This window comes from Mustela lutreola, chromosome 4 (assembly GCF_030435805.1).
Source record: "Mustela lutreola isolate mMusLut2 chromosome 4, mMusLut2.pri, whole genome shotgun sequence".
NCBI classification, from domain to species: Eukaryota; Metazoa; Chordata; class Mammalia; order Carnivora; family Mustelidae; genus Mustela; species Mustela lutreola.
The window spans coordinates 105,675,427-105,703,143 of NC_081293.1; the positions used below are offsets into that span (position 1 = coordinate 105,675,427).

The 27,717-nt window shown below is 37.2% G+C and overlaps 1 protein-coding gene across 1 annotated transcript in view; it reads right to left on the reverse strand.

Moving 5' to 3' along the window:
- SPMIP7 (sperm microtubule inner protein 7) overlaps positions 1 to 27,394 on the reverse strand; it is a 61,039-nt gene extending 33,645 nt beyond the window's left edge. The window contains exons 1-2 of the mRNA XM_059172643.1: positions 26,631 to 27,394; positions 18,451 to 18,548 (exon numbers count right to left, since the gene is read on the reverse strand). Coding sequence (XP_059028626.1) covers positions 18,451 to 18,548; positions 26,631 to 27,189 — 657 coding nt within the window. The 5' untranslated portion in view covers positions 27,190 to 27,394. The remainder of the gene's footprint in view (positions 1 to 18,450; positions 18,549 to 26,630) is intronic.
- Between the last annotated feature and the right edge of the window lie 323 nt (positions 27,395 to 27,717).

A 27,717-nucleotide genomic window follows, 5' to 3' on the forward strand; every position in this document is an offset into this window, starting at 1 on the left:
TTCTATTTTCTGAAATAACTTATATTAGATTGATGTGATTTCTTCCAAAAATGTTTGACAAAATTCAGCAGTGAAATCAACTGATCCTACAATTTTCAGTGTGGGAAGACTTTTGATCAGAAAAATTAAATTTCTTTAATAAATAGAGAGCATTCATGTATCCTATTTCATTAGTATCAATTTTAGGATGTCATACTTTTTAAGGAATTTGTTCATGTAATTTAAGATGCTAAATGAACTGGCATACTATAGTTTATAGTATTTTCTTTTTTGCTTTTAGGATCAGCAGGAATAAACTCTTTATTTTTCTCTGTTGGTAATATGTGTTATCTCTCTCTTTCTTGATTATACTAATAAAATATCTATCACTTTCATTGATCCTTTTAAAGAAATAACTTTTGGCTCTAAGTTTTCTCTCCTGTATCTTTCCTTTTTTTCATTGATTTTTTACTCTTATCTTTTTAGTCCTTTTTCTTTAACCATTCTGGTAGTTTCTTAATCATTAATCTTTAATTTTCAGAACTTACTGGTTTCCTAAAATAAGCATAAAAGGCTAATTTTTTTTCTTTTTAGCAGAATTTTAGCTGCATTATACAAAATTTAATAGGTAATAATTTTATCATTGTTCGGTTTAAAACATTTTCTAATTTTTTTATGATTTCTTTTTTAACATACAGATTATTTAGAAGTATGATTTTTAATGTGAAAGTATTTGATATTTTCCTAAGCATCTCATGGTTACTTATTTTTAACTTAACTCTGTGACAGGTTAAGAACAAAAGTAGAATTATTTCAATACATTTAAATATATGAAGACTTGTTTTATGCTCCAGCATAACACTATGGTGAATATATCATATACACTTGATACGTTTTGTGTTCATTTACTTTCAGCCTATTTGCATCTTCAATGTGTAACTCTTGTAAATCCACATATAGTTACGTCTTGCTTTTTTATCCATTCTGATAACCTCTGCCTTTCCATTCAAATGTTTAGTATATTAAGATTTAATGTAACAATTGATATATTAGGAATTATATATAGAATTTTATTATAGTTGTCTGTCTTTATGTCCTTATGTTTCTGCTCCTCTTTTCTGCCTTCTTTAGATTATTTAAATGAGTGGGGTTTTTTTAGAATACCAGTTATGTCATAAATAGTCTCCTTAACAATAACTAGTTATGGCACATTTCAGTCTTGTTTCAGAGGTTTCATTAATGTCTTTAACTTTCCACAGTTGACTTGGAGTTAACATTGTACCACTTCACATAAAATGTGCAAACACTACAACCACCCATCTCTGTCATTCCTTATTTTACAGCTGTCACATGAGCTATATTTACATTCCTAATATGCTTCAGAGAACAATGTTAGATGTTTGTTTTAAACAGTTATATGTACTTTAAAGAAGTTAAAAGGAAAAAATGATCTTAAAGACCCAAGATTTCTTGTAGTGAATTTCCACTGGCTATCTACTGCCTTTGTTTTTTCTTGTCTTGCAAATTTCTTTACATAGCTTTTTAATATGTTCAATATAATCAGGCCCCCAGTTATATCCACGTCCTAGTCCCTGGAAATTGCATTTGTTAGCTTATACGGAAAAGGGTAATTCAGGTTGCCAATGGATTTAAAGTGTTAATCAAGTGACTTTAAAATAAGAAAACCATCCTAGACACTCACATGGGCACAATGTAATCCTAGGGTCCCTAAAAGTAGAAGGTCAAAGCAGAAGAGTAGGTCAGAGTGATTCCGTCTGATGAGGGAAGAGCTCAACCTACCATCGCTGGCTCTGAGGATGAAGACAAAGCCCAGGAGCTAGAGGCTGAAGACTCCAAGGACACGGATTCCACGCGACAGACTCTAGAAGATATGCAACCTTGCCAGCACCTTGATTTCAGCTCGGCGAGACCCATTTCTGACTCTGACCTCCAGAAGTCTAAGATGATAAATTTGTACTGTCTAAGTCACTAAATTTATGCCAATTTCTTCTTCAGTAGAAGGCCAACCCAGGCTTCGTCTTTGAAAGTTCGAGTTTCTAGGTATAGTATTCTGGTGTGGTGCATTTTTTTTTATCAGACCGTAAATATTTTGCTCCATTGCTCCACTGTCTTCTTGTCTGATGAGAGGACTGTGAGGTTTCAACTTACTTTTCTCTTGCTACTTTCAAAATTTTCTTAGTATCTTTTGAACCTGAATATCTGATGCTTGGGCTTTTTGAAAAATGTTTATACTGTTTGGAATTCAATAAGCCTCTTGAAAACTGTAAATGTATATCTTGCATCAAATTTGGAGACGTTTCAGTAATTATTTCTTCAAATATTATTTTCTGTTACATTTTACTTCCCCTTTTATTCTTGGACTACAATTAGTGTATTTAACTTTTTCATCCTGTTCCATGGGTCCCTGGGACTCTGTTCATTTATTTATAGTTCCTTTTTTTCCACCCTCTCCAAGTTCTACTTTTAAATCCTTCATACTTTCCTTGTCATATCCTTTATGCTAAGTAATCCCATATCATTTCTATTTTAAGATTTTGAAATTTTAGTTTTAAAATTTCTTTTTGGCTCTGTTTTTGCATTCTATTTCTTTGATGAAAGTTCCTGTCTTATGATTATAAGTATATTCTCCATTATAGCACTAAGCACAGTTACAATAGCTGTATTAAAATCTCTGTGTGATAATTCTAGCCTCTAGCATGTTCCCATGTGAGCTTATCCCATTTTCCATGGTTTTTTGTATGTTGAGTAATTTTGGATTTTATGTTGGACATTGTACCTTTAATGTTGTGGAGGCCCTGGATTCCGCATTATTCCTGAGTGTGTTTTGGATAATAGCGAGATCTTAGATCAGTACCTTGTTAGCCTTTGATAGGACTGATCAGAATCTGTTTTGAGCAAGGAGAGCCCAGACATCAGCCAAACATGTGGGCTAAGTTCATATGTGGAACTCTGGCTCCCTCCCTGTCTCCCTTCTTGGATTCTTTCCTTTAATTCTTGGTGTATGCTCCATTCTTTCATCTCTTTAGGTCGGAAAGACAGAGATTTCTACTGAAATTTTAACTACTCCAGTTGCCTGAACGTAGCCAAACTCCAGGCCACAAGGGGAAAATCACCCTGAGTTCATCCTCTAAGTTTTAACTCTGAAATTTACCTGATTTTGTTCAATCACCGGAGGTCTTGACCCAGTGGATTTGTGTTTCATCAGAGTCTGGGGTTGTTACTGGTGGGAGGGTTAGTCTTTTAGGAGCTTACTCCACCACAGAGGAAACAAAAATATTTAATGATTTCTTTAAAGATAAATGCTTGATTTTAAAGAATTTGCTTTGTTTCTTTTTCATATCTGCCTGTTCTTTTCCTTAAGTCTTGTTCTTTCCTTAGAAATTCAGTTTCATGAAAGTTAATGCATATACAGATGGCTCTATTATCTGAGGGTCCTTGGGTAAGATGCCCCCCTTATGTTGGTCTGCTGACACCTTCTCACAAGAGACTTTTTTCACATGCAGAGTATGATTTTGACTGTGGTTTCTTCTAGAGATAGCTTTTTTCTGTGGGATGCTACATGTCAATGCCACTTCGTGGAAATGTTGCTGTGGAGCATTGCTTATTTTTTCTGGGTACAAAGCTTTTCTTCTTCTTCTCCTCCTCCTCCTCCTCCTCCCTCTCCCCCTCCTCCTTCTCTTTTTTTTAATTTTAGGATATGGTAGTCCCACACTACATGTGTCCTAATAAATTGTGATCCAGGTATCCCCGTGGTACAGAACAAAGTTTCTTTTTCTTCATGGATGATATATGGTATTTTCCAATTTATTGTCTGGGTCAGATAGCCAACTTCCCACCCATGCGTAAAGATTTGTTCAAATTCTTGCTCATTGCTGAGATAGTCCTTTATGGTACCTGAATTTATACAGAAAACTCAATTCCAAATATCTATCCTGAGATCTGAGACTCCCATTCTTATGTAGGTATTAAAATCCTAGCCTGTATATTCTTTGGTTTCAGCCAAAAACAGTTCATTCCCCATTTCTACAGTTTAAAAAAAAAAAAAAGCCCATTTTTATTTGGACCCATGACCTTAGCTTAAAGATAATTCTTTCACAATTCCTTTGCAGCTAGTGCAATATTGAGTTCAGCCAACATCATTTAAAGTGACGTGTGCATTTTCTGGAACAAGTTCTTAGAAAGAGGAGGATGTCCCTCTCTGATTTTGCTTCTATCCTTCTAACCTGATGTCCAGAAGAATGAATCTAGGAGAGTATGATACACTAAAACCACAAGATAGTCCAGAATCTATGGATTATGTAAAAGAGAATTAAACATCTATAGTGTCCCCATCACAGCATATTGGGGTCATTGTTACCCAAAGCTTCCCCCATGAAAAATGTAATTTCAGTGGCACAACCATTTTTAGAACTAAATTTTCTCTTCCTTTCTGGAAACTACATCTTCTCTCTTCTTTTGCTTTTCAGCTCAGCTAAGTATTGGTTTTAAAATATGTGTAGCACTTTGATACATCTGTAGCACCTCAATATATCTGAGGTGATAGGGAGGATTTGTGGGAAAAAAAAAACAACAACCTTATTCTTTGACAATTCTGAAAGGAAGCTTCCTAATCCTGAATTCTAGAATTCCGACATTTACATACAGGAAAAGGTATAGATTTTTACTGTACAATTTAATCAATCACTTTGACTTAAATGAGAAACTCATATATTTATAGCCAGTATATCAGTCGAAATACAGAACATTTTTGTCATCTCCCCAAATGCTTCATTTCTGCTCTCAGCTGATTTTCACTCCCCATTGACAGCCATGACTCCATGTTCTATTACTAACACTTAGCTTTGCCTGCTCCTGGCTTCATGTAATTGGAATCAGAATTATGTATTTTTTCGAAACTGGCTTTTTTTTTTTTTTTTTACTTATTAGTATTGCCTTTATAAAAAAAGATTTATTTTATTTATTGGGAGGGGAGGGATAGAGGGAGAAGGACAGAGAAAATCTCCAGTAAACGGCCCACTTGGTGCAAATCCTATTGCCGGGCTTGATCTCATGACCCTGAGATCATGACCTGAGCTGAAACCAAGAGTTGGATGCTTAACTGACTGAGCTACTCAGGTGCCCCTTAATATTGGCTTTTAGTATTGGTGAGATTCTCTCATGTTCTGGTTTACACTTTTTTATTGAATACTTTCCATTCCGTGATCTGTTAATCCATATTCTTTTCTACGGATTTTTTGTGTACATATTAATTGAGCTGCTACATACAAGTGTTCCTATACAAGTCTCTTCGTGGACATGTACTTTGATTTTATTGGGTAAATACTTAAAGATGGAATTAACGGGTCACGGTGTAGGCGTGTCCCTTTATAAGGTATGCCAAAGGTTTGAGAAATCCATTTGCTTTCTGTCCTCACCAACATACGGTGTTGTCAAGCATCTTTTTCTTTTCTTTGAAAAAACATTTCAAATTATACACATATTTAAAAAAGAATTCTTTGCCTCTCTTTTTACATCATACTAGCTCCTTGATGGTTTCCAAGCATCGTAATTTTAGTCTTTCTCTTCGGTACTCAGTACTATTCCATTTTGATTAACATTTGTACTTCCTTCACAACTAAAAATGAACACCTTTTCATATGCCTGTTGGGCATTTATATGTCTTCTTTTGTGAAACATTTATTTCAGTCTTGAGGTATTAAAAAATATTTTTGCTATCAAGTCGCGTGAGTTCTTACCCCACAGATCTTGACAGATGCTGCAGGCACTTTCTTTCCGTCTGTGGCTCACACTTTTACCTTCACAGTGGTCCAAAGAACAAAGGACTTTAGTGTTGACAGAATGAATTTTTTTCTAGACATAGTGATTTTGATGTCCTCTGTAAGAAACTCTGCTCACCAACTGCAGATATTTTATCTTGTATTTTGTTGTAGGACTTTCTTCGTGCTAGCTTTTCCGTTCAGGTCAATGGCCAGCACAAAGTAATTTCTGTGACGGTATGAGAAAGGGGTACAGGGCTCCCTACCACATGCATGTCCAGCTGTTCAGAGACTGTTTGTTGAAAACACTGCATGTAAACCAGTGAACCGTCTTGTTACTTTTGTGTAAAAACTGTCTATTTCTGGACTCTCAATTCTGTTCAGTTGATTTCTCTGTTATTACACCAAAACAACACTGTCTTAGTGCGGCATTGCTGTGGGTCTTCAAATCAGGTAGAATCACTTTCCTATGGCATTACTTTTTTTCAAGATGTAAATTAATGTAAATTTCAGAGACAAAAGCAACTTTGTATTAAAAAGGCACAGAATTATGGTAGGGAAAGAACTGCAACTATTTGGAGCTTAATTTGAATATTGATATCTTAAAAAATACTGAGTTTTTCACTCCATGAAAATAACATTATGTCTGAATTTATTTAGATCTTTTATTTGTCTCAGCATCTTGAGATCGTTTTCAGTGCAGATCTTTGAACATTTTTTATTAACTTTTTCCCTAACATTATAGTTTTTAAAAATATTATTATAGGGGCTCCTGGGTGGCTCAGTGGGTTAAAGCCTCTGCCTTCAGCTCAGGTCATGATCCCAGCTGGGACTGAGCCCTGCATGGGCTCTCTGCTCAACAGGGAGCCTCTCTACCCCCTCTCTCTGCCTGCCTCTCTGCCTGTGATCTCTGTCTGTCAAAAAAATAAATAAAATCTTTTTAAAAATGTTACTATAGTGGTATTTTTATAATTTTATTTTTCAATTTCTAGACACTAGAAAAAATGATTTCTTTTTGATTTTGGCCTTCAATCATTGACTGAGATGATTTATATATATATACATAGATATATTAAAATTCTGTTAATACAATAAATCACAGGCATTGATTTCTGAATGGTAAGCCAATTTTGCAATCCTGGGATGATCTCTATTTCATCATGATGTATTATCTATTTAATACATTGCCAAATTTAACTTAGTAAAATTTCCCAAGGATTGTTTTGTTTGTTTGTAGACATATTAGACTGTAATTTTTTGTTGTAATATAGTTTACATTTTGGTGACAGAGCTCTATTTTCCTCAATGGATTATTTGGATATGATGATATGATTTCTCCCTTAAACATTTGATTTTTATAAAACTACCTCCACCTAGTGTTTCCTCTGTAAAAAGTGTTATGATAATCCGCAAAAGTATTTTCACAGACATAGGTCCACTGAGGTTTTCTCCTTGTGTCAGTTTTGGAAAGTTGTGTTTTTACACCATTTGTTCATTTTATCTACATTGTCAACCTCACTGGCTTAAAGTGGTTTATAAGACCACTCTTTAAAAGAAAACAGATTGTACGGAGTTGTAGTGTACTTGCAATGAATGTCATCCACTCCCACATACAGTCCAAGGAGGTTGTGCAGTCGTGTACAACCATGAAGCGACTGTAACAGATTCAGAGCATTGACATTTTGCTGAAAGGTTCCTCATGCCCCTTTGCCATCCATGTCTCCCTCTCCTCCCAGACCAGGGCAACAGCTGATCCATTTTTTGTCCATCTTATTGGTTTGCGTTTTCAGAATTTCATCTACATAGAATCCATGGTACGTCATGTTTTGTTTCTGACTGTATTCATGCAGTATAATGATTCTGGAAGTTTGTCTTGTCGCAAGGCTCATCACTACGGTCGATCTAACTGCTGACTACTATTCCATTGTACGGATCGGCCACCATCGGTTCACTCTTTCACATGCACATAAACATTTAGTTGGTTTCCATTTTTAGACTGTCACGAATAGAGCTGCTTTCAACATGTTTATGTCCAAGTTTTCACGTGGACATGTATTTAAATTTGTCTCGGGTAAACAGCTAGCCATGGGGTGGCTGTCTACGGCCGGCACAGGTGTAGGTTCACCGTCTAAACAGTGTTCAAGAGTTTCCAAACTCGTTGTACCATTTTGCATCCCAATGCTCTGTATCCTTGTCACACTTGGAATTTCCAGTTGTTTTAATTTTAGATAGGGTTTGCACTGAATCTCCAGGCCAGTTGGAGAAATAGTAATCCAGCAACAAGTCTTCTGACCCAAGAGCCTAGTTTATTTTTCTTTTATTTAAGTCTTTGCTAATTTATTTCACTCAGTAATGTACCAAAGTTTTCAGTTAAAAAAATGCATGGTTTTAAATCAAATCTTGTGTGGTTTTTGGTACTATTGTTAATGGAATGTTTTAACCTTTCATTTTCCAGTTGTTTGCTTCTGATATGTAACATTACAATTGATTTTTATACAATAACAATAAGCCTTTGCGTCTGATAAATTTGATTATTTCTAACACTTGGTTTGAAAATTTCTGAGGACTTTTTACAAATATGATCAGTCAGGGGCACCTAGGTGGCACAGTTGATTAAGCATCTGACTCTTGATGACATCAAGCCCCGCATCAGGCTTCATGCTGACCACGGAGTCTGCTTGGAATCCTCTCTCCCTCCCCCTCTGCCCCTCCTGCTCATGCTCTTTCTTTCTTTCAAGTAAATACATCTTTAAAAAAAAAAAAACAAAGCCCTAAATATCATGTCATCTCTACATGAGTTGGAATTACTTCTTCCTTTCCAATATTTATGATTTCTATTTCTTTTTCTTGCCTTTCTGCAATAGCTATCCTCTCCACTAAATGGAAAATGACAGTGGTAATAGCAGGCACGTTTGTCTTTTTCCTGATATTAAGGGAAAGACATTCAGTCTTTTTCATTATTTCCTTTAGCCTCAGGTTTTTCATAGATGCCCTATATCAGATTGAAGACGTTCCCTTCTAAGTCTCATTTGCTGAGAGTTTTGGTCTAAATGACCATTGATTTTTTTCCCTTTTGTTAATAGTACTCTTGGTTGTCTCTGATTCTTTGCTTCTCTGTATCTATTTTATAAAGAACCTGTCAAATTCCACATAAATACAGCTAAGCTATTGATTTGGATTGCACTGAAACTACAAAACAACTTAGTGCTTCCCATCTTACTCTTCTTTTTCTATTTTACATTGTTTTCTTGCAGTCAGCATATAATTGGGTATGGAATTTTTTTCTCTAGCATAAAAACCGCTGACTTTCAATTTCCTTATATTAAATTGTATCCAACATAACATCTGACATAACTTGGTTTAAATATAGTTTTATTTATTGTTTATTTCTTCTGTTCTTTTCCTTTTTATGTTACTTTCTTTTGTATTGTTTGAGGTTTTTTTTCTTTTTTAAATTTCATTTTGTCTCCCCCATTAGCTTATTGCCTATGATTGATTGATTGATTGATTGGCTTCTGTTATTACTGTCACTGTAAGACGTATGTATCTTTAATTCTAGGGTTTAAAGTATAATAGTATACCACTTCATGAATAGTGTAAAAAATTATAATAGCATATGTCTATTTTCATCCTGCCCTCCCTTGTGCTATTGTTGCACAATTCAGCTCTGCATGTGCTGTACCCCCCAAATACATTGCAACTATTGTTGGCTTAAACATTCAATGATATTTTAAAGAATTTCAAAATGAAAGGCAGTGTTTTCTATTTACCCACATAGTTACCATTTCTCTTGACCTCAACTTCATCCCATTGTATAAACTCAAATTTCCACGTACACCATATTCTTTTGTCTGAAGAACCTCCTTCAGGTCTGTTGGCAATATGTCCCTCAGCTTTATTTTCCTGAAAATGTCTACTCTGCCTTTCTTTTGGAAATTTACTAGTGATGCTTTTTTTTTTTTTTTTTTTTTTTTTTTTAAGATTCATTTATTTATTTGAGAGAGAGAGCACAAGTAGGAGAGGGGCGGAGCAAGAGGGAGTGGAAGCGGGAGCATCTCGGGAAGATTCCTGCTGAGCCTGGAGCCCCGTGTGGGCCCCATCTCACGACCTGATCATGACCTGATTCAAAACCAAGAAGAGTAGGATGCTTAACAGCCTGAGCCACCCACGTGCCCCACTAGTTAATGTACTCTTAATTAATGTTTTCTGATATTTAAAATACATGTCTCCATATTCTTCCAGCACACACAGATTCTGACAAGAGCCCAGTGTCATTCTTTTTTTTTTTTTAAATTAATTTATTTATTTGACAGAGAGAGATCACAAGTACGCAGAGAGGCAAACAGAGAGAGAGAGAGAGGAGGAAGCAGGCTCCCTGCTGAGCAGAGAGCCCAATGCGGGACTCGATCCCAGGACCCTGAGATCATGACCTGAGCCGAAGGCAGAGGCTTTACCCACTGAGCCACCCAGGCACCCCAAGCCCAGTGTCATTTTTACATGTATTCCTCTGTATATAATATATTTTTTCCTCTAGCTGTTTTAAGATGTTCTTTTTATCATTGTTTCCCATAATTTATGTGCATAGTTTCCTTTATCTTTATACAGCTTGGCACTTGCTGATTTCCTTATGTCTGTACATTTATAATCATTTAGGAACAACACTGGCCATGGTTTGCCCATTTTTCCCACTTTCTTTTTTTCTGGGACTCCAATTACAGGTATATATATATATATATATATATATATATATATATATATTCAATTACAGGTATATTAAACAGCTTGATATCATCCTGCAGCTAACTGATACTTTATTTGTTTTCTATTTCATTTTGGATGGTTCTTGCTACGTTTTGAACTTCACGGGTCTTTTATCCTACAGTATCTGGTCTGCTCCTAAAACTATGCCCATTTATATGCCATTTTGGTTACTGTGTCTTTCATGTCTTAACGTCCTCTTGAGTCTTGTTTACATCACACATTTTCCCCATCTCCACGGTTGTGGTTTCCTCTACCATCCGAACATACAGAACGTATTTGTAATAGCTGTTTGCACATCCTTGTCTGCTTGTTTCTTTGTATCTACCACTTCCAGGTATGGTAATAATGATTTATTGTTCCTCCTGACTCTGGGTGGTATTTTCCTACTTCTTGGCATAAAAGTCATTTTCCTTGGAATATTTTGGATCTTGGATTATTGCTTCCTAAAACTTGTTTTACTCTTAAATAGTGTTAGATTTTTTTCCAGCACAAAGTTAAGTAATTAAAATCAGGGGGTGTTTGAGGGGCTTCTTTTAACCTATTCAAGCAAGCCCATAGGAACCATTAGAGTAGGGCTAATTCAGCCTGACTACGATAATGATATCCTTCTAAACAGTTTGCCTGATATCCTGTGTTCTACAAGTGGGGACCTGGACTATGCCCTGCCCCATTAAAGCCTCGGAGGACGGTCATGCTCGTGCAGTCCTCTAAAGAACATCTTCCTCCACTTCAGCAGTTTCCTTTTGTCAGTCTACAGATCAGTGTTCGCAGATGCACACACTCTCTTCCCCAGCTCTTCAGAGCACTGGCTCCGCAACTCCCTCCTTTCTGGAACCCCAATCTTAAAACTCCAGATGCCTTGGGTGCTCCGAACTCCAATCCCTGTCTTCCCAACTCAAGAAGGCATGGCCTTCCCTTCCACGACTGGCTCAGAAACTGCCTCCAGGCAGTAAGTTGGTGAAACGCAGGGTTCGCGTGGTTATTTTCCCTCCTTTAGACATCCTAGTCCTTCACTACCTTTTGTCCAGTGTCTGGAAACCATCATTTCTCTTATTTTGTCCAATTTTCTATATGTCAAGGCAGAAAAGTGGGTAGAACAGCTGATACTCCATGTCCTTTGCTTCCTTAATGTCTTTTTTTATTTTTTAAAAAAAACTTTATTTTGTACTTTTTTTGGTTTATGTTGCTGTCTGTTGTCTAGCTTCGGAGAGGAACTTTCATCCACCAGGAAGGATGTTACTAGCATCCAGAATGTTGCCTGTGACCTTACATTGCACACAACGGTCTTCCATGGCAAAGAATTGATCCAGCTGAATCCAGCTGAAAATGTCAATGGTGCAAGGCTCACAGACCCTGGTTGAACCAACTAATTCCAGCCTGACCATTGCTTTTCTTTGTTTTCCCTTGGGGGATTCCATATATATATATGGAATGTATATATATATATATATATATATATATATATATATATATAGTTTCTTTTTTGCCTTTCTTCCATCTCAACCAGTTTCACTCAGGTATTTTTAACTGATTCTCCATCTTCTTTTCTTCTGCTGGATGTTTTCTTGCCTTTCCTCAATGCCCCTTGTTTAAAACTTTTAAAAGGTTTATTTGTATTAGAGAGAGAGAGAAGGTGAGCAAGTGTGCAAGTGGGGGGCAGGGGGAACAGAGTGCAGAGCCAGATGCGGGGCTCGATCTCACAACCCCAAGATCATGACCCGAGCTGAAACGGAAGTCAGATGCTTAATTGAGGCATCCAGGTACCCCTGTGCCTCCTTAAATTTTTATTTGAATCTTGTTTCCCTTGGGCAAAGTGTAATTCTTAATTTCTGAATGAAATTTCCATTTCTTTCACTTTTTTCACTGTCAATTTTATTTGGATTTATTTTCTTAAATTTCTGTGTGAAGGCAGCTTTTCATGTCCTCAAATGATTGTTTGAAACATGTAATTCAGTTTGGAATATTATAGTACAGTTTTCTTCTGTTTTATAGTTGATTTGGTGTTTTGTATTCTTATTAAAGTATTTGGCTCTTCTTTTGATTCTTATTTTCATTAACGTATTTTGATTCTTGTTTTCTGTTTTGTTACCATTTCTTGGAACAGATTTATCCAGTTCTCTTCCATTCATTTGATGGATTTGGTGTGGTTTGAGCTATTTTTAGTTCAATGCTGCCCCCTTCTGTCAGTGTAGCAAAGTGCAGCACTTTCTCTAATAAGTTGTTTTCCTGTGGCAGATAATTGTGACCAGGAGGGTTGTGCAACTTCCGCTCAACTCATTCTTTTTGGCTTTTAGAATATTGGTTTTTCCTCTTTCCCTCATTTTTTTTTTTATTTTTATCACCCCACCTCCAAACGGTGACTCTTTTGTTTGTCAGAGAGAGAGAGAGAGGGGGCACAGCAGGGGGAGCAGCAGGCAGAGGGAGAAGCAGGCTCCCCACTAAGCAGGGAGCCTGATAAGGGACTCCACCCCAGGATTCTGGGATCACGACTTGAACGACTTGAGCCAAAGGCAGACGCTTAACCGACAGAGCCACCAGGCATCCCCGACTCTTTCTTTCAAACTTCTCTAACACCATCAGTGCCGCTGAAAAACTGCCACTTCAAATCAGGTGTGCTTTTCAGACTGACAGTCTGCTTTATCTTCCGTCCGTGGTCGTTAGATGAATCCTAGGGTGACTTCTCTCTACCATGCCTTTTTTTTTTTTTTCCCCCAAGATTGTCCTCATTTACCAATTAATTAATTAATTAATTAAGGGCTCAAAGTATGACTTGTTAGGGTTTTTTGTTTTCTTTCTCTTCTTTTAACTTGCAGTAATTTGAAGTTTAGTATTTCTCTTCTAAATATGTTGAAAGTTTTTGTATGCTAATACTTGTCCTATTCTGCTTTTAAGGCCATGTAGGGGAGCACAGTTTTATGGAGCTGCCATTACATTTGGCTCCTTAACTGCTACATTTGTTTGTTCTTTTGAACAGCATTGGCAGAAATTCATCAATTTTTTTCAATAAACTAACTTCTGGCTCTGGTGATTTTTAAAACCATTTGTTTTCCATTTCCTTATTACTTTATCTTTATTATTTTCTTCCTCCAGCTTAAAAAAATTGATTTTGCCATGTTTTTTTAGCTTGCTCAGTTCTTAAATTTTTAGGTTTCCTTCTGTTATAACATACTCATTTCAGATTACATATTTCCTCTAGGAATTATTATAACTCATTCTCACAGATTTTGCTACAATATTACTATTATAGTTCAGTTCAAGTAATTTTCTAGTTTCTTTCATGATTTTTCTTCGGCCCATTACTCACTCATGAACATATTTTTACATTTCCAAATACATAATTTTCTAGGATGTTCTGATCTGTCTAATTGTCTTGTGGTCAAAGAACATATTTGTATGATTTAAGATATTTGTGAAATGTACAGAACTGATGAATCTATTATACATCTGAAACTAATATAACACTGTATGTGAATCACAGAAATTAAAAGAATAAACAAATACGTAAGGCAAAAATTAAATATGTATATATATTTGAAAAATTTCTGGTTGTTTTATGGTACAGTATGTGGCCATTTTTATTAATGGTCCTTGCAAAAAGGTGTATTTATATCTATCTATTAGGTCAACTTGCTAATTGTGCTTTGTTATTCTACTATATTTAGTTTTGTCTATACTAAATCTACCAATGTCCTGTTTTCTTGTTAATTGTCACACAGTTTATAATGACTCTGATCAGTAACAGTCGTGAACAGATAATTCAATGTCTTTTCAGATTAAAAAAAGAAATCTATGTTTAGCGTAGAGGTGACAACAATCCACCTAACATTCTGAATGCTATATCCTAATAAGTATTGAATCTTTGCCAAATCAACTGCTGCTACATCATCAGTGTAATTTCTGTATCTTCTCTGAAAATTACATGTGAATGTAAGTCATAATAAGAGCTATGTTAGAGACAGAACCAAGAATCAACTAAAACCAATGGATCTACTGTCAAAAAGAAGGGATGCAGAAAAGCAAAGTCCCATTAATTTTTCACTTGTAGAAAGTATACTAAATCAGAATTGGCAATAATTCATTTAAAATATATTTTATTGGGGTGCCTGGGGGGCTCAGCAGGAAAAGCCTCTGCCTTCAGCTCAGGTCATGATCTCTGGGGCCTGGGATTGAGACCCGAATCAACAGGCTCTCTGCTCAGCAGGGAGCCTGCTTCCCCCCGCCCCCTGCTCACCTCTCTGCCTACTTGTGATCTCTGTCTGCCAAATAAATAAATAAAATCTTAAAAAAATAAAATATTTTGTATTGTGCCCTTCTCAGTGATTCACAAGATCTGTCACAATCACCTGTGTCCTGTGGATAATGCATTGATACGGTTGCTGGATAATGTGTGGGTAAGATCGGTCTTCCTCTTGTAGGGACAAAGATTCTGAAATCTGTGTGTTCTTACTGTTCTTCAACAGGGAGACCATTAATTCTTCTGCACCCATGTCTAAGTCTCCTCTAGCAATATCTGAAATGGATGCTTCCCCCTTTTCTGGAGGTTCATATCACTGGTCATCATCATTTTGGTAGATCATAGGTATCATAGCATCATCTTTCATTGGCATCTGGATTTTTCTTCAGTACACCATTTTTTCCACTTCCTGATTAGTCTTTATAGGCTGCCACTTCTGTATGTTATGTATCTTCAGTTTCTTTATGAAACGTTTGTTTTCAGAAATGTATCATTGACACTGTTTTCTCAAAGTCAATCCTTATAATAGCTTTTCTCTTGCGGCTGTGTCTTTTGTCTCTTTCTGTTCTCTACATGTTTAGTGTGTGCTGTTTCATAAAGGAGGGGCTAAATTTGCTATTTGACTTCAGCTTTAGTGATCTTGGAATCTGGTTCAATGGGAACCTACTGATGCTAGATACTTCTTAGGTTTGGTTACAAGACATTAAGGACATCTTCCTTTATGTCCTAAAACCTTAACATCATTCACATTAAGATCCTTCATCATAGTCAACATCATAAATGCTTCAACTCCTTAGAATTTCTTCACATTTTGCTAGAGCTGATAAAAGATGACGGCCGAGTCCAGATTCCAAACCATGCAATTACCATGAACAATGTGAAAAATTTCAGGAGTTTCCTATTTCTGTCCATTCATGTGTCTTCCATGCTTTGGCTCTCTTGAAAATTGTGCTGCCACTTTCCTTGGTGCTGGGATGAACAGTGACTGTCATTGCTGTGGTATGTGGTGCTTCTGGGGGGCCTTAGTTCCCAGTGTAGAGAAGGGAATGTGAGGGTACCCTCCAGGAAACCCCAGAATTGAGCACATGGTGGATATGGTAATTGCATCTGTGCATGTTGCTTCTGTCCTACTCTCCTATACATCTGGGATTTCGAGTAAATACATGTTCTTCTTTTTCCACTGTATCCTTGATGTTTCTTATTCCATTTCTTGTGTATTTGTGTTTGATCCTAAATGGTATTTCCTCATTTCTCTACCAATCCCCCAATTCTCTGTGTCAGATCTGCTGCACTGTGCACTTACCAGGTCTTTGCTTGTTATACTTTTCCGTTCTGGAACTACTTCTCCCCCCCAATTTCTTAACTCCTCATTTTGTAATATTTAATTTCTTTACAGAAACCCTGAACTCATCTTTTCTCTCCTTGCATATCTTCAATGTCTAGAATCAATTTGGGTCCCTTTTTGTTTTCTCTCTTTCCTGCTGATTCTGAGTCACGGTGTTCTTTCTCTTTACATGTTTAGCTACCGTTGGTTGTATACCGGACATTATATTTTAAAAGTTATCGATGGAAATAATTTAAGGCTTAATTAGACATTATCTTTCTGCAAAGAAGTTTTGTGTCTGCCTGCATCCTGGAAAGGACAGCATCCTAAGATTCCCTTAATGCCAGTTCAAGACACGAAGTGTTCTCATTTACTTGGACCAAGCCAGGCTTTAATCTGCTCAAGGGCTTTTTTACTATTGATCTAGCCTTTCTTCTAAGCCGCAAGCTTTCAGGCATTCATCCCAAAGCAGTGGATTGTTTTCAGAGATCAATTCCAACATTTGATCTTTTACACCTATGAGACCACGACATCCAACTCAAAGTTGTAGTTTTCCCTTCTAGAATGGTAAATTCCTGTGTGGCCAAAGTGGCCTTGGGTGCGAGGCTTAATTTTTAGAGTTTCCTACTTTTTGTTGACCTAGTAACGTCTCTCTCCATTATTAGCTTTTGGAAATTTTAAGAAAAAAGAAATATTAATCTAGTTGTTTTCCATTGCAAGCATTGTCCCATTTACCTGGTTAAACTTCCACTACAAGAAGTAAAATATCCAGATTTATTTTCGGTAACAAAAAGCCTAAACTTATTTTAAATTTAAATAAGTCTGTGAGTAAGTATTTGCATGACAAGCACGTACTTCAATATTCCAACTCTAAAATAAATAACTAGATAAAGCATGGAGACTTGCCATGAATTTGCAGCTAACATGAAAAACAAAAGGCACCAGTGCCTTCAATTTCTTATAATGTTTACTTTGATTTGTTCTCAAAGGACTTGCCTGCAGGAGCAATGGATTCTTTGAAAAGTCTGAAGATAGAATAAGTGAAACTATTAAGTACACATTTTCTTTACCCTGGTGACAAAATTCTGCATTTTATCTGAGGTTGGAATAGCTCAAAATAGGACAAATTACCCCTATTTCTAAGGCCAAGATTTTCTTATAAAGAAAAATCTATAGACAAGGAAAATCAGAAAACCCTGGCATGGGTGGAAGGCATCTTGATAAAGGAGGCATTGATGACATGTATTTTGAATGATTTTTTTTTCCATATTCTTGTACTGTATGGTACGGCTGCTGGTTGCGGGAGGTATTCTCCAGCCCCCTCTGTGGGAAAATTAGAATGGGAAATTGTGAAGGAAGGGGGGGGAATTAGAAATAAATCTAACACTCCAACCACAGATAAATTCACAGGAAGATCAATTTTTGGAAGGGATTTAAGAAATGGATACTGATTCCTTAAAGTATTCATAACTTCATTGCTAATGGGTATGGGGTTTCTTTTTGGGGTGATGAAATGTTCTATAATTAGATTATGGTAACATTGCTTAATACTGTATCTTATAAAAAAAAAACACTGGACACTCTAAACGGATGATTTCTCTGGTGTATGAAATATATCCCAATAAAGCCTTTTTTTTTTCCAAAGGAAAACCTTGAGATATCTATATATCTGTCGACGTCTTCAACTCATTTAACTAGCATGGCTTTAGAGACTGTTCAATCCACATACAAAAAGGGTGATTAACACAATCCTTAAGTTCAGAAGGATACCTAGGTGTAAATTTTGGTTTCATACTTACTGTGGGGTTTAAAGTCAATTAGTGAACGTCCCTGGGCATTAGCTTTCTCAGATAAAGTGGAGATAACAGCACCACCTTGCCCAGAGGCAGGGACAGAAACATGATTTTTGCTCAAGTTGTGCACTCTAGGAGCACTCTAGGTGAAGAGCAGGATAGAACCAGGACAAGAAACTAGGGACAATGTGGTCTCAGCAGGACTCAGCTTAGATTTACAGGTTTCCTCAGGGAAGTCAGTCGGCCATGGGTCAAAGTCTCAGGGGACCGTGTGGCAGGGTGCTGTCCTCCGGGCTGCTGGTCATCTGCCATTTAGGGGCCACCACTCGCTGCTACCAGAAGAGCATGCCCTTGCCAGTAAAGGACACTTGGGTTGGGCACTACTGGCATTCACCACGCCCTCCTCCCCATAGTCTGGTTGTAGGAAGGCGCAAGGTAAGACACACCACGCAATCACTGTGAGGGGCTGCATGGTGCCTGGCACAGAAGAAGTACTTTATGAACAGCAGCTAATTTTTGCAGGGCTTCGAATATCAGAGGCACAAAGAAACTAATTACAAATATTGGGTCAGATAATCTCACCGTACACGTTGATTCTTCATCAAAGGCATACATGTGACTGATTGAGCATACTTCATGACGAGGTGGTAGAGGAGTGACTTTCAGCGGGCTTGTCCATCCTGAAAACAAAAATTTATGTGTGTTGGGTTAAAAACGTGATAACGGTTTTTTTGTTGTTGTTGTTGTTCCACCAGAAATACTTCCTACATGAAAGCTAAACTGTATCATATTATCTGACATGTCCATGGATTATGTAACAACTTTTATTAGCAGTGAGAACCGAATTGCTCTGGAACATGCATGTTAGGGAATAGTAGCAGTGCAATTGTTACTACTCATTACTTGAAGAGGTCTGCTGAGTACTGCGAATCTGCAGATGAGCATGTGGGTGTATTGGGGGTGGACGCAACACAAAGGAGTCGGTTACTAGGCAGAAAATGTATCTAATGACAGAAGTCCTAAGACACTAGCAAATCGGCACACAGATTATAACAAGTATTTACTGTGCTGTAAATGGAAGTAGATGCACACACAGAGAGGGAAAGGGGTTCCCGGTTTTGTGGTGCTCATGAACAAATGGAAAAGATAGTCCCATTTGTAGATAATTTCGTGTTGTGTAGCAACTCTAATCCTTGTGCTCCAACTGCTGGTGGAGTGCAGAGGAAGAATACTAGCCCAGCCAGACTGTGGGAAGTTAAGAACAGCTTCCTGAAGATAATATTTGCTTTAACCCTGATAAAGGGGAAGTCAGAATGGTCGGAGTCTGAGAAGGTCTCGACACCCCACTGTGGACTTGGAAGACGGAGGAGACCATGTGAGGAGGAGCATTGGTAGCCTCCAGGAGCAGAGAGTCCCTGGCTGTCTGAGACAAGGAAACAGACACCTCTAATGCAAGGAACTGGATTCTAAATGAGCTTCAAGTGGACTCCCCCAGACACTGCAGGTTTGGGTGGTTAGATCCTGAATAGAAAACCAGTTGAGATTAAAAATAGAGCTACCCTCTGACCTTGCAATTGCACTACTGAGTATTTACCCCAAAGATGCAGATGTAGTGAAAAGAAGGGCCATCTACACCCCAATGTTCATAGCAGCAATGTCCATAATAGCCAAATTGTGGAAAGAGTCAAGATGCCCTTCAACATACAAATGGATAAAGAAGATATGGTTCATGTATACAATGGCATATTATTCCTCCATCAGAAAGGACGAATACCCAACTTTTATATCAACATGGACGGGACTGGAAGAGATTATGCTGAGTGAAATAAGTCAATCAGAGAGAGTCAATTGTCATATGGTTTCACTTACTTGTGGAGCATAAAGAATAACACAGAGGACATGGGGAGTTGGAGAGGAGAAGGGAGTTGGGGAAATTGGAGGGAGAGATGAACCATGAGAGACTGTGGACTCTGAGAAACAAACTGAGGGTTTTGGAAGGGAGGGGGTGGGGGTTGGGTGATCCTGGTGGTGGGTATTAAGGAGGGCACATATTGCATGGAGCACTGAGTATGGTGCATAAACAATGAATCTTGGAACACTTAAAAAAATAAAATTAAATTAATTGAAAAAAAAAAAAACCAGAAAAAAGAAAACTGGTTGAGTGTGCCCAGTCTTCTCGCAAAACCAGGAGCTAGTAAATGGGTTTTGTGTTGGACTGCTAAGTCTTTGTCACCAGCAACAAGAGAAAATATAGAAGCAGAGGCAAGAGATCAAGGCAAAGTGAGAAAGGCAGTGCTGAATCCCATGATTATTTCAATTTTGAGAATAAGGATAATTCTGTGACCCAGCTGGCTGAAGGAAACCCTCCAGCCGACTACCCTCCAACAGCAGCAACAGCTTTGAAAAAGAGGAAAATAGAGAAAAAAACAGAACTTAGGACTTGATATTTAAACCAGAGTAGGAGATAGGGAACACGACAACAGATTACAGCTAAGCACCCCAGGGTCAGGACATTCATTCTTGAGTATGATGATGCCATTTCCATTACCTCGTTTCAGTATCTACTGTGTGAAACAAAGCCCCCCAAAGGCTAGTATGTTAAAACAACCATTCATTGTCTCCCAGGACTCTGAAGCTAGTCAGGGTTTCCTATGTCATGTGGTGTAGGTTGGGATCTCTCAAGATGTCCTAAATTATCTCACTCACTGGCTGGTGAGTGGGTGTTGACTATTACCAGGGATCTGAGCTGGGCTTCCTGACCAGTGACTTGTTATTGTTGTTGTTATTTTTTTTTTCCCTTATGGCCCTATGTTGAATTTTTCACAAAATAGTGACTGAATCCAGAAAAGGAATCCCAAGGGGCCCAATCCCAATGTGGAAAAAAAAAAAAGTCTCCACTTGCAGCATGGGTAGAGCCCAGAATCAGTGTGGGAAGGAAACAGACCTCATCTCATGGCAGGAGGGTGGCAGGAACACACAGGAAGGAGTGAACCACCGAGAGCCACGGAGAGCCACACCCTCTTCCTCGTAATCCACAATCTCACTTCACCACTCTCATGCCACCAAACAAATGTCAAGTCCCTTGTCAAGGAAAGTACCGTACCATTTCTTCACGTACTAGAGATCTAACATGTTTGAGACTGTGATACTTTCATCGTGAGTTGGTTTTGTGTGTATCTGATGAAACTGAGTGAGTTTGTAACAGTTGCCATAAAACGTATTTTTCCATAGGCCCTATTATTTTTATTATAAAACATTTCCGTAATGTAGTTTTAAAGAAACAAAACCTTAAAAGAGAGATTGAAGGACTATTCTATGTTTATTTTCTTATTCGTGTGTTTTCTCTCCTCTAACGGTTAGAAATACATGTTTTCAACATCTACAATATTGTTTTTAGGGTTTCTTTCTCAATATAGTTCAAGGTAGGTCAATTTTGTTATTTTAAAAGAACCAGTTTCAGGTTTAGTTGATTTTTTTTCTACTTTTCTGTTTTCTACTTTATCTATTTGCACCAAATATAGACCTTCAAAATATATGATGCAAATATTGACCAAATTTAAGTAACTCTACAGTAATAGTTGGAGACTTTAATACTCCACTTTCAGTAATGGATTGAACAACTCGACAAAGATCAGTAAGGAATACAGGAGTCAAACAATACTTTGACACAGAATATATGCACAGAACACTTCATCCAACAGAATACCCAAGTAGAAACAATATTTTTTTCAAATGCACATGGAACATTCTATAGAACAGATTATATTGTAGGCCACAAAACAGGTCTTCATAAATTTTAAAAGACTGAAATCATGTAAAGTGTATTTTCTGATCACAATGGAATCAAAGTAGAAATTGATAAAATGGAATGAAACTACCAATGTGTGAAAATTAAATACCATACCCTAAACAACCAAAGAAATCCTGTGGAAAATTAAGAATTATCTTGAGACAAAGGAAAACAAAAACACAGTACAACAAAATTATGGGATTCAACAAAAGTAGAGCTAAGAGAGAAGTTTGTAGGTATAAATACTTAATGAAAAAAAGATCTCAAATTAACAACCTAAATTTATAACTTAAAAAACTATGAAAAAAAAAAAAGAAAGAAACTGAACCCAAAACTAGCAAGAAGGAAATAAAGAGCAGTGTAGATATACACAATATAGAGAAGGGGAAAAAATAAAAACCAGTAGAATCAATGAAATCAAGAGTTGTTTTTTTAAATATAAAAAAAATGACAAACATTTAGCTAGACTCAGATGACTCAGAAAAAAACAGAGGACTTAAATAAACCAAAATCGCAAATGATAAAGGGGACAGTACAAATGATTTTTGTTGGAGGAGGCCATCAAGAGGACGTTACTTCCTGTGAACTGGACTCAGGCATGGGGGGCTTCTCGTCCACTCCCCTGTCCTTCAAATGGACCTTCTGCCCACCATTCCCCCAGCAGGAGCTGTTTTAAAATGTAGCCCAGAGTAAGATGTTGTTGAGACCATCTGGATGGTATAGATAACTGAACCCTGTGAAGGTCTTATAAAAACTTTTAGGATTCCAATGGCCAGGTGTAGAGATCTACTTGTCTTGTAGCTGCCCAAGACAAGACTTGTATATAAGTTCTCTTGCTTATTAACTCTGCCACTTACCCATCTGGAGTGGCCTGCCTCTTTCTTTGTTCTCTCTTTGCCTTCCTTGTATGAGGGCCAGTTTTGGATTTCACCCAAAGAATTCTTGAGTTTGCAAACTAACAACTTTACAGAAATAAAAAGGATAAGAATGTACCATGAACAACTGTGCACTAACAAATTCTATAACCTAGATGAAATAGATTCCTAGAAACATGTAACCTACCAAGACTGAATCATTATGAAACAGAAAATATGAACAGATCTGTAACTAATAAGGAGAATCAATAATCAAAAACTTGTTCTATGAAGCCAACATTAGCTTGATACCAAAGTCAGAAAAAGACACTGCAAGAAAACTACAGATCAATATCCCTAGTAAATATTGATGCAAAAATCCTCAAAATACTAAAAAACAATTTAACAGCACATTGACAGTATTAGACACCATGACCAAGTGAGGTTTATCCCTTGGATGCAAGGAGTTATATTTGTGCATTGTTGGTGGAAATTCAAAACAGAGTAGCCACTATGAAAAACAGTATGGTGGTTTCTTAAAACATTAAACATGGAATTACCATGTAATAGAGAAATTCCACTTTTGGGTATATACCCCATCGAACTGAAAGTGGGGTCTCGAAAAGATATTTGAATCCCTTTGTTCATAGCAATGTTACTCACAATATCCAAAATGTGAAGCAACTTGTGTCCACGGACGGATAAACAAAATGTAGTATATACATAAAAAAGAAAGTTATTCAGCCTTAAAAAGAAATTCTGATACATGCTACAACATGGACATTGTTATCCATGAAGGCATTATGCTAAGTGAAATAAGCCAGTCACAAAAAGACCCATACTTTTTGACTTCACTTACGTGAGGTTTCTAGAGTAGCCAAATTCTGAGACAGAAAGTAAAATGGTGATTGCCAGGGACTGGGAGGAGGGGAGGACATAGAAAGTTAGTATTTAATGGGTACAGAGTTTCAGTTTTTTAAGATGAAAAGTGCTAAGGAGGTGAACGGTGGTGAAGATTGCTCTTATTGCCAATGAACCATACACTTAAAAATGGTGGATTGTTATGGACCTCCCCTTCCCCAATTCACATATTGAAACTTTTACGGGATGGCCAGGTGATTCAGTCGGTTAATTGTCTGCCTTTGTCTCAGGCCCTGATCCCAAGGTCTTGAGATCCGAGCCCTGTATCAGGCTCCTTGCTCAGCGAGGAACGTGATTCTCCCTCTGCCTCCTGCTCCCCCTGTTCATGCTCTCTTTCTCCCTCTCTCTCTTACAAATAAATAAATTATTTTTTTTTAAAAAAAGAAACACTTACCCCCAAAGTGATGGCATTTGAAGGTTGGGGGTATTAGGGAGGGCATTAGGTTTATTTACCATCTGGAGGGTGTGACTCCCGTGATAGGATTACTCTCCTTATAAAAAGAGGGAGAGAGGCCAGAGCCCGTGTGTATCTCTCTCTCTGCCCTGTAAGGAAACAGCAAGAACCAGGCCCTCTGCAAGCCAGAGAAAGGGCTCTCAGCAGGAATCAAGTTAGCTGGTAGCTTGATCTTGGATTTCCCACCCTAAATAAATGCCTGTTGCTTAAGGCACCCAGTCTGTGATTTGTTTTAGCAACTGGAGCTGAGACCATGGCTTAAAAAGAAAAAAGCAGGAAGATATACAAAGAGTTATGAGTATTTATATTAGGAACCTGAGCGCAGGGAAATCAGGGATGTGACCACCTTTATTTTTCCTGTCATAAGGAAGACGTGTCATCTGCTGTAAAGAGAGGCAAACAGACCAACGAAAGGTTTGAATATAATTAGGGTAAGTTTAGAGTACTTGGTTGGTATCTGAGAAAGAAAGCCAACTAGGAACAAAAAATTACTGAACCCAGTTGTCCAGACAAAGTTGGAATAAAGCAAGAAATTGGCAATATAATCTTTTATATCTTTTTGGTATTTATGAAACCCCACTGAAAAGCATACTGATGTGTGATATAATTAATTTTACAAAGGCATTCTTATAAGAATGTGTTCAAAATTATGTGTATTTAGGTTTGCTAAAATTTTAAAGTATTATTTATAATTAATGATTATTTCTAAGATCTACAAAATCACTGAAAACCTAGGACAAGTTACATTGAACTGAATCCATGGGCCACCAGTATTACTTTTTGAAACTGTAACAGCTAATATTAAATAGCTACTATTAATTGACTGCTTTAGCCAGGTTCCAGTAATTTTGTTAAGAGCTTTACCTGTCTTTATTCATTTAATCCTTACAGTTTTATAAGAGCAGTACTCTTTTTGCCAAGGAACTGAAAATTCCGGACTTTCTAATAGCTTACATTTATTGGTGCATTCCTTCATGTCGGATATCTTTACGTGAGTTATGTTAAATAGTCTCCACTAATATTTTATGAAGTATTACTAGTACATGAATTTACAAATATGGATACACAGGCATAAAGAGCCCTGGGTCATAGTGCAAGTAAGCCTTCTGTCAGGACTTAAGCCCAGAGGGTCTATAGAATTCTGTTGTACTGATCTGGGTAGCAAGTCCTATACTTCAACTGAATTATTGATGTAAAGTCTATTAACTCCATTTTTGTTGTATGTTAGCTTTAATAAATTATTTCTTCAACTTCTAATTTGCTGTAATAATGTTTTGAGAGTCCAATCTTAGGAAAACTTACAAACTAAAACATTGCTCTTAAAATTACACTAGGCTAGGGTTTACTGCTTACAAGGAAAGTGGTATATTTGTCTAGAATAGGACTACTAGAAAAAACAACTTCAGTTCCTTTAAAGACATATTCTTGACACTGACCATTATTTTACATTGAAACATTAGCAAAAGAGTGAGTTCAAGCTCTTTTCCACAGTCGGAATCAGTAAGATATTCTATGTCTGCAAGACTGACCTGGACTCATCAGTGGTTCAAAGCAAAATTACATGAGCTTTTGGTAATACTGTATTTCATTAGATGGCATTTCCAAGAGATTAGAAAATACTTATTTGTTAAAATAGATCGTCGAACCCCATTCATACCCTTTATAAGGAAATTCCAAACTGAGGGATTTCCTGAAGCACATGTGCTAAGTCCACAGCTGAAGTGCAAAATTAAAAGCATAACTCTTATCATATGCTTGTATCTCTCCAAATTGCTCTGCCTGTTCAAAAGTGGGTATTTGCAGGGTGGGGCTGGGAAGAGGGGTCCTTCATTTTTATTTTCTTTTCCTTTATTCTTACCCCTTCCAGGTCCCAAGTGATTATGGCCCCTCTTCATGGAGAAAGGGCAGGGACCCATGGATCCCCACTGCTCCAGCAAATTGTGGTGTCACTGTTTCTCCACATACTGTCGCTTTAGGCCTCTAGTCTATGGCCAGGTGCCTAAGAGCAGTGGAGGGGGGTGAGGGTCTGGCACTAGAGGAAGCGTAGGATCTCTTGCTGCAGCATTTGATCTTTTCCTTTCCACATACTCAAAGATGTTAACCTGCTTGCAATCCCTGCTTGCCAGACACACTTCCATACAAAAATACTCCATGTGGCTTTCCTTTGGAAGTGTTTCTCACTCTTTCTGTACCAGGCCAGTGACACTCTCTGGGAGTTCTCATGGAGAAACCATGAGGTATAGCTATCAGTAAGGGATCATTGATTCTGTGTCCAGGGCTATGGAAGGGTTGCTTTCTAGCAGACCCCCAAATCTACTTTCAACGAACGATCTACCCATTTCATTTCAGCTCCTGTGATCTAGCACTTTATAACCACCAGAGATTTGTTTTTTCAAGGGAGACAGATATAAAGGCATGATACACAATTATCAAAACTAAACATACATGGCCTTGTGGAAAAATTAGGTTATCCACATGTCTAGAATAAATTATCTGAAATCCACTTTGTGTTGGTCACTTACCCTAATTAATGCATTTAAAAAATTCTTTTTTTACAAACAGGTTTATAAAAGGCTAATCATTCTTGCTAGTGTTTCCTTGCAATCTATGACTTAAAAATAAGAGTTCCTTATTGGGTTCTTCATAATTTTATGTGAAATTTTCTGCTAAATACTCATTCTTATATCCATGCTCTTCTTTCTTGTTTGAATTTTTAAAAATTATAAAGCCCATGTCACGTTACCTCCAAGTCTTGCTCTGATAGAAATGTCTGGTATTGCCCTGGAATTCCATCTCCTGTCTTGTTTTAGTTCTTCTAATAAAATGGTTTGTCTTTTCAGTGTTGTTTGAAATCCTGTGTCTGGTCTGGGAACTCGATGTTGTGGTTTCACATCACTGAAGTCCACTAGACTTGGTATGGTTCTGCCAATGCCAGGCTTTAAGTCAGCATCACCACCAGGACTCAAAAACCCTGAACAGGAATCACCCAAGGGCACATCATCCCGAAGTGGAAATAACGGATAATCTCGCCCATATGGTGGGGGATAAGGATAGTGTAAATGGTAGTCCGGCAAGACTGACGGGGGATAGGGGTGAAATTTAAGAAAAGTAGGGTTGCATTTCTTTTCAATTCTGCCATAGTTATGTCTGTCTTCAACTCCCTTCACAAAAGGCATGTTCATTTTCCTTAAGAGATTATAGTAGTGTGGGTAATCTGTATTCTCAACAGCCTTTTTTCCTGAAAGGATGGACCTTTCAGAGATACTTATCTTTCCAGGGGTGTACTGTGAATCCACATCCATGGCCTTTCTTTAGACTTTTGGATGACTGTAAATTAACTGCTTCTGATGACTCCTTTCTATTTAACTATAAAACTCACTATTTGCAATAATTGAGGATTGGTTATCAACATAAAGTTACTAAACTGGAAATATTGAGGTTTTTTGTTTTTGTTTTTTTTTTAAAGGCAACTATCTTTTCTCTACCAAAAGAAGTATAGGACATTAAGGGACCAGGACAGAAAAACAAGACAAAAGAGAGCCCTTGTTGCTTGGCAACAGCTAGAACTCTAGCACATTGGACTATTTACTCTATATGTCATAATTTAATTCTTAGGAAAAACAAAAATAGCCTTGTTAGTGATATTTTCATGAGAGTTTTCTTCCCACCATCCATTTGTTACTTATTTTCAAATGTTTCCATAAGTTAGTATTTTTTAAGTAAATGATATTCATTAGAGTACAAAGCAGTTAATCAAGAGAGAATGTATTTTTAAAGTATATATGAGTAAAAAATTAAGTATTTACCTTATAGATACAATAAATTACAAA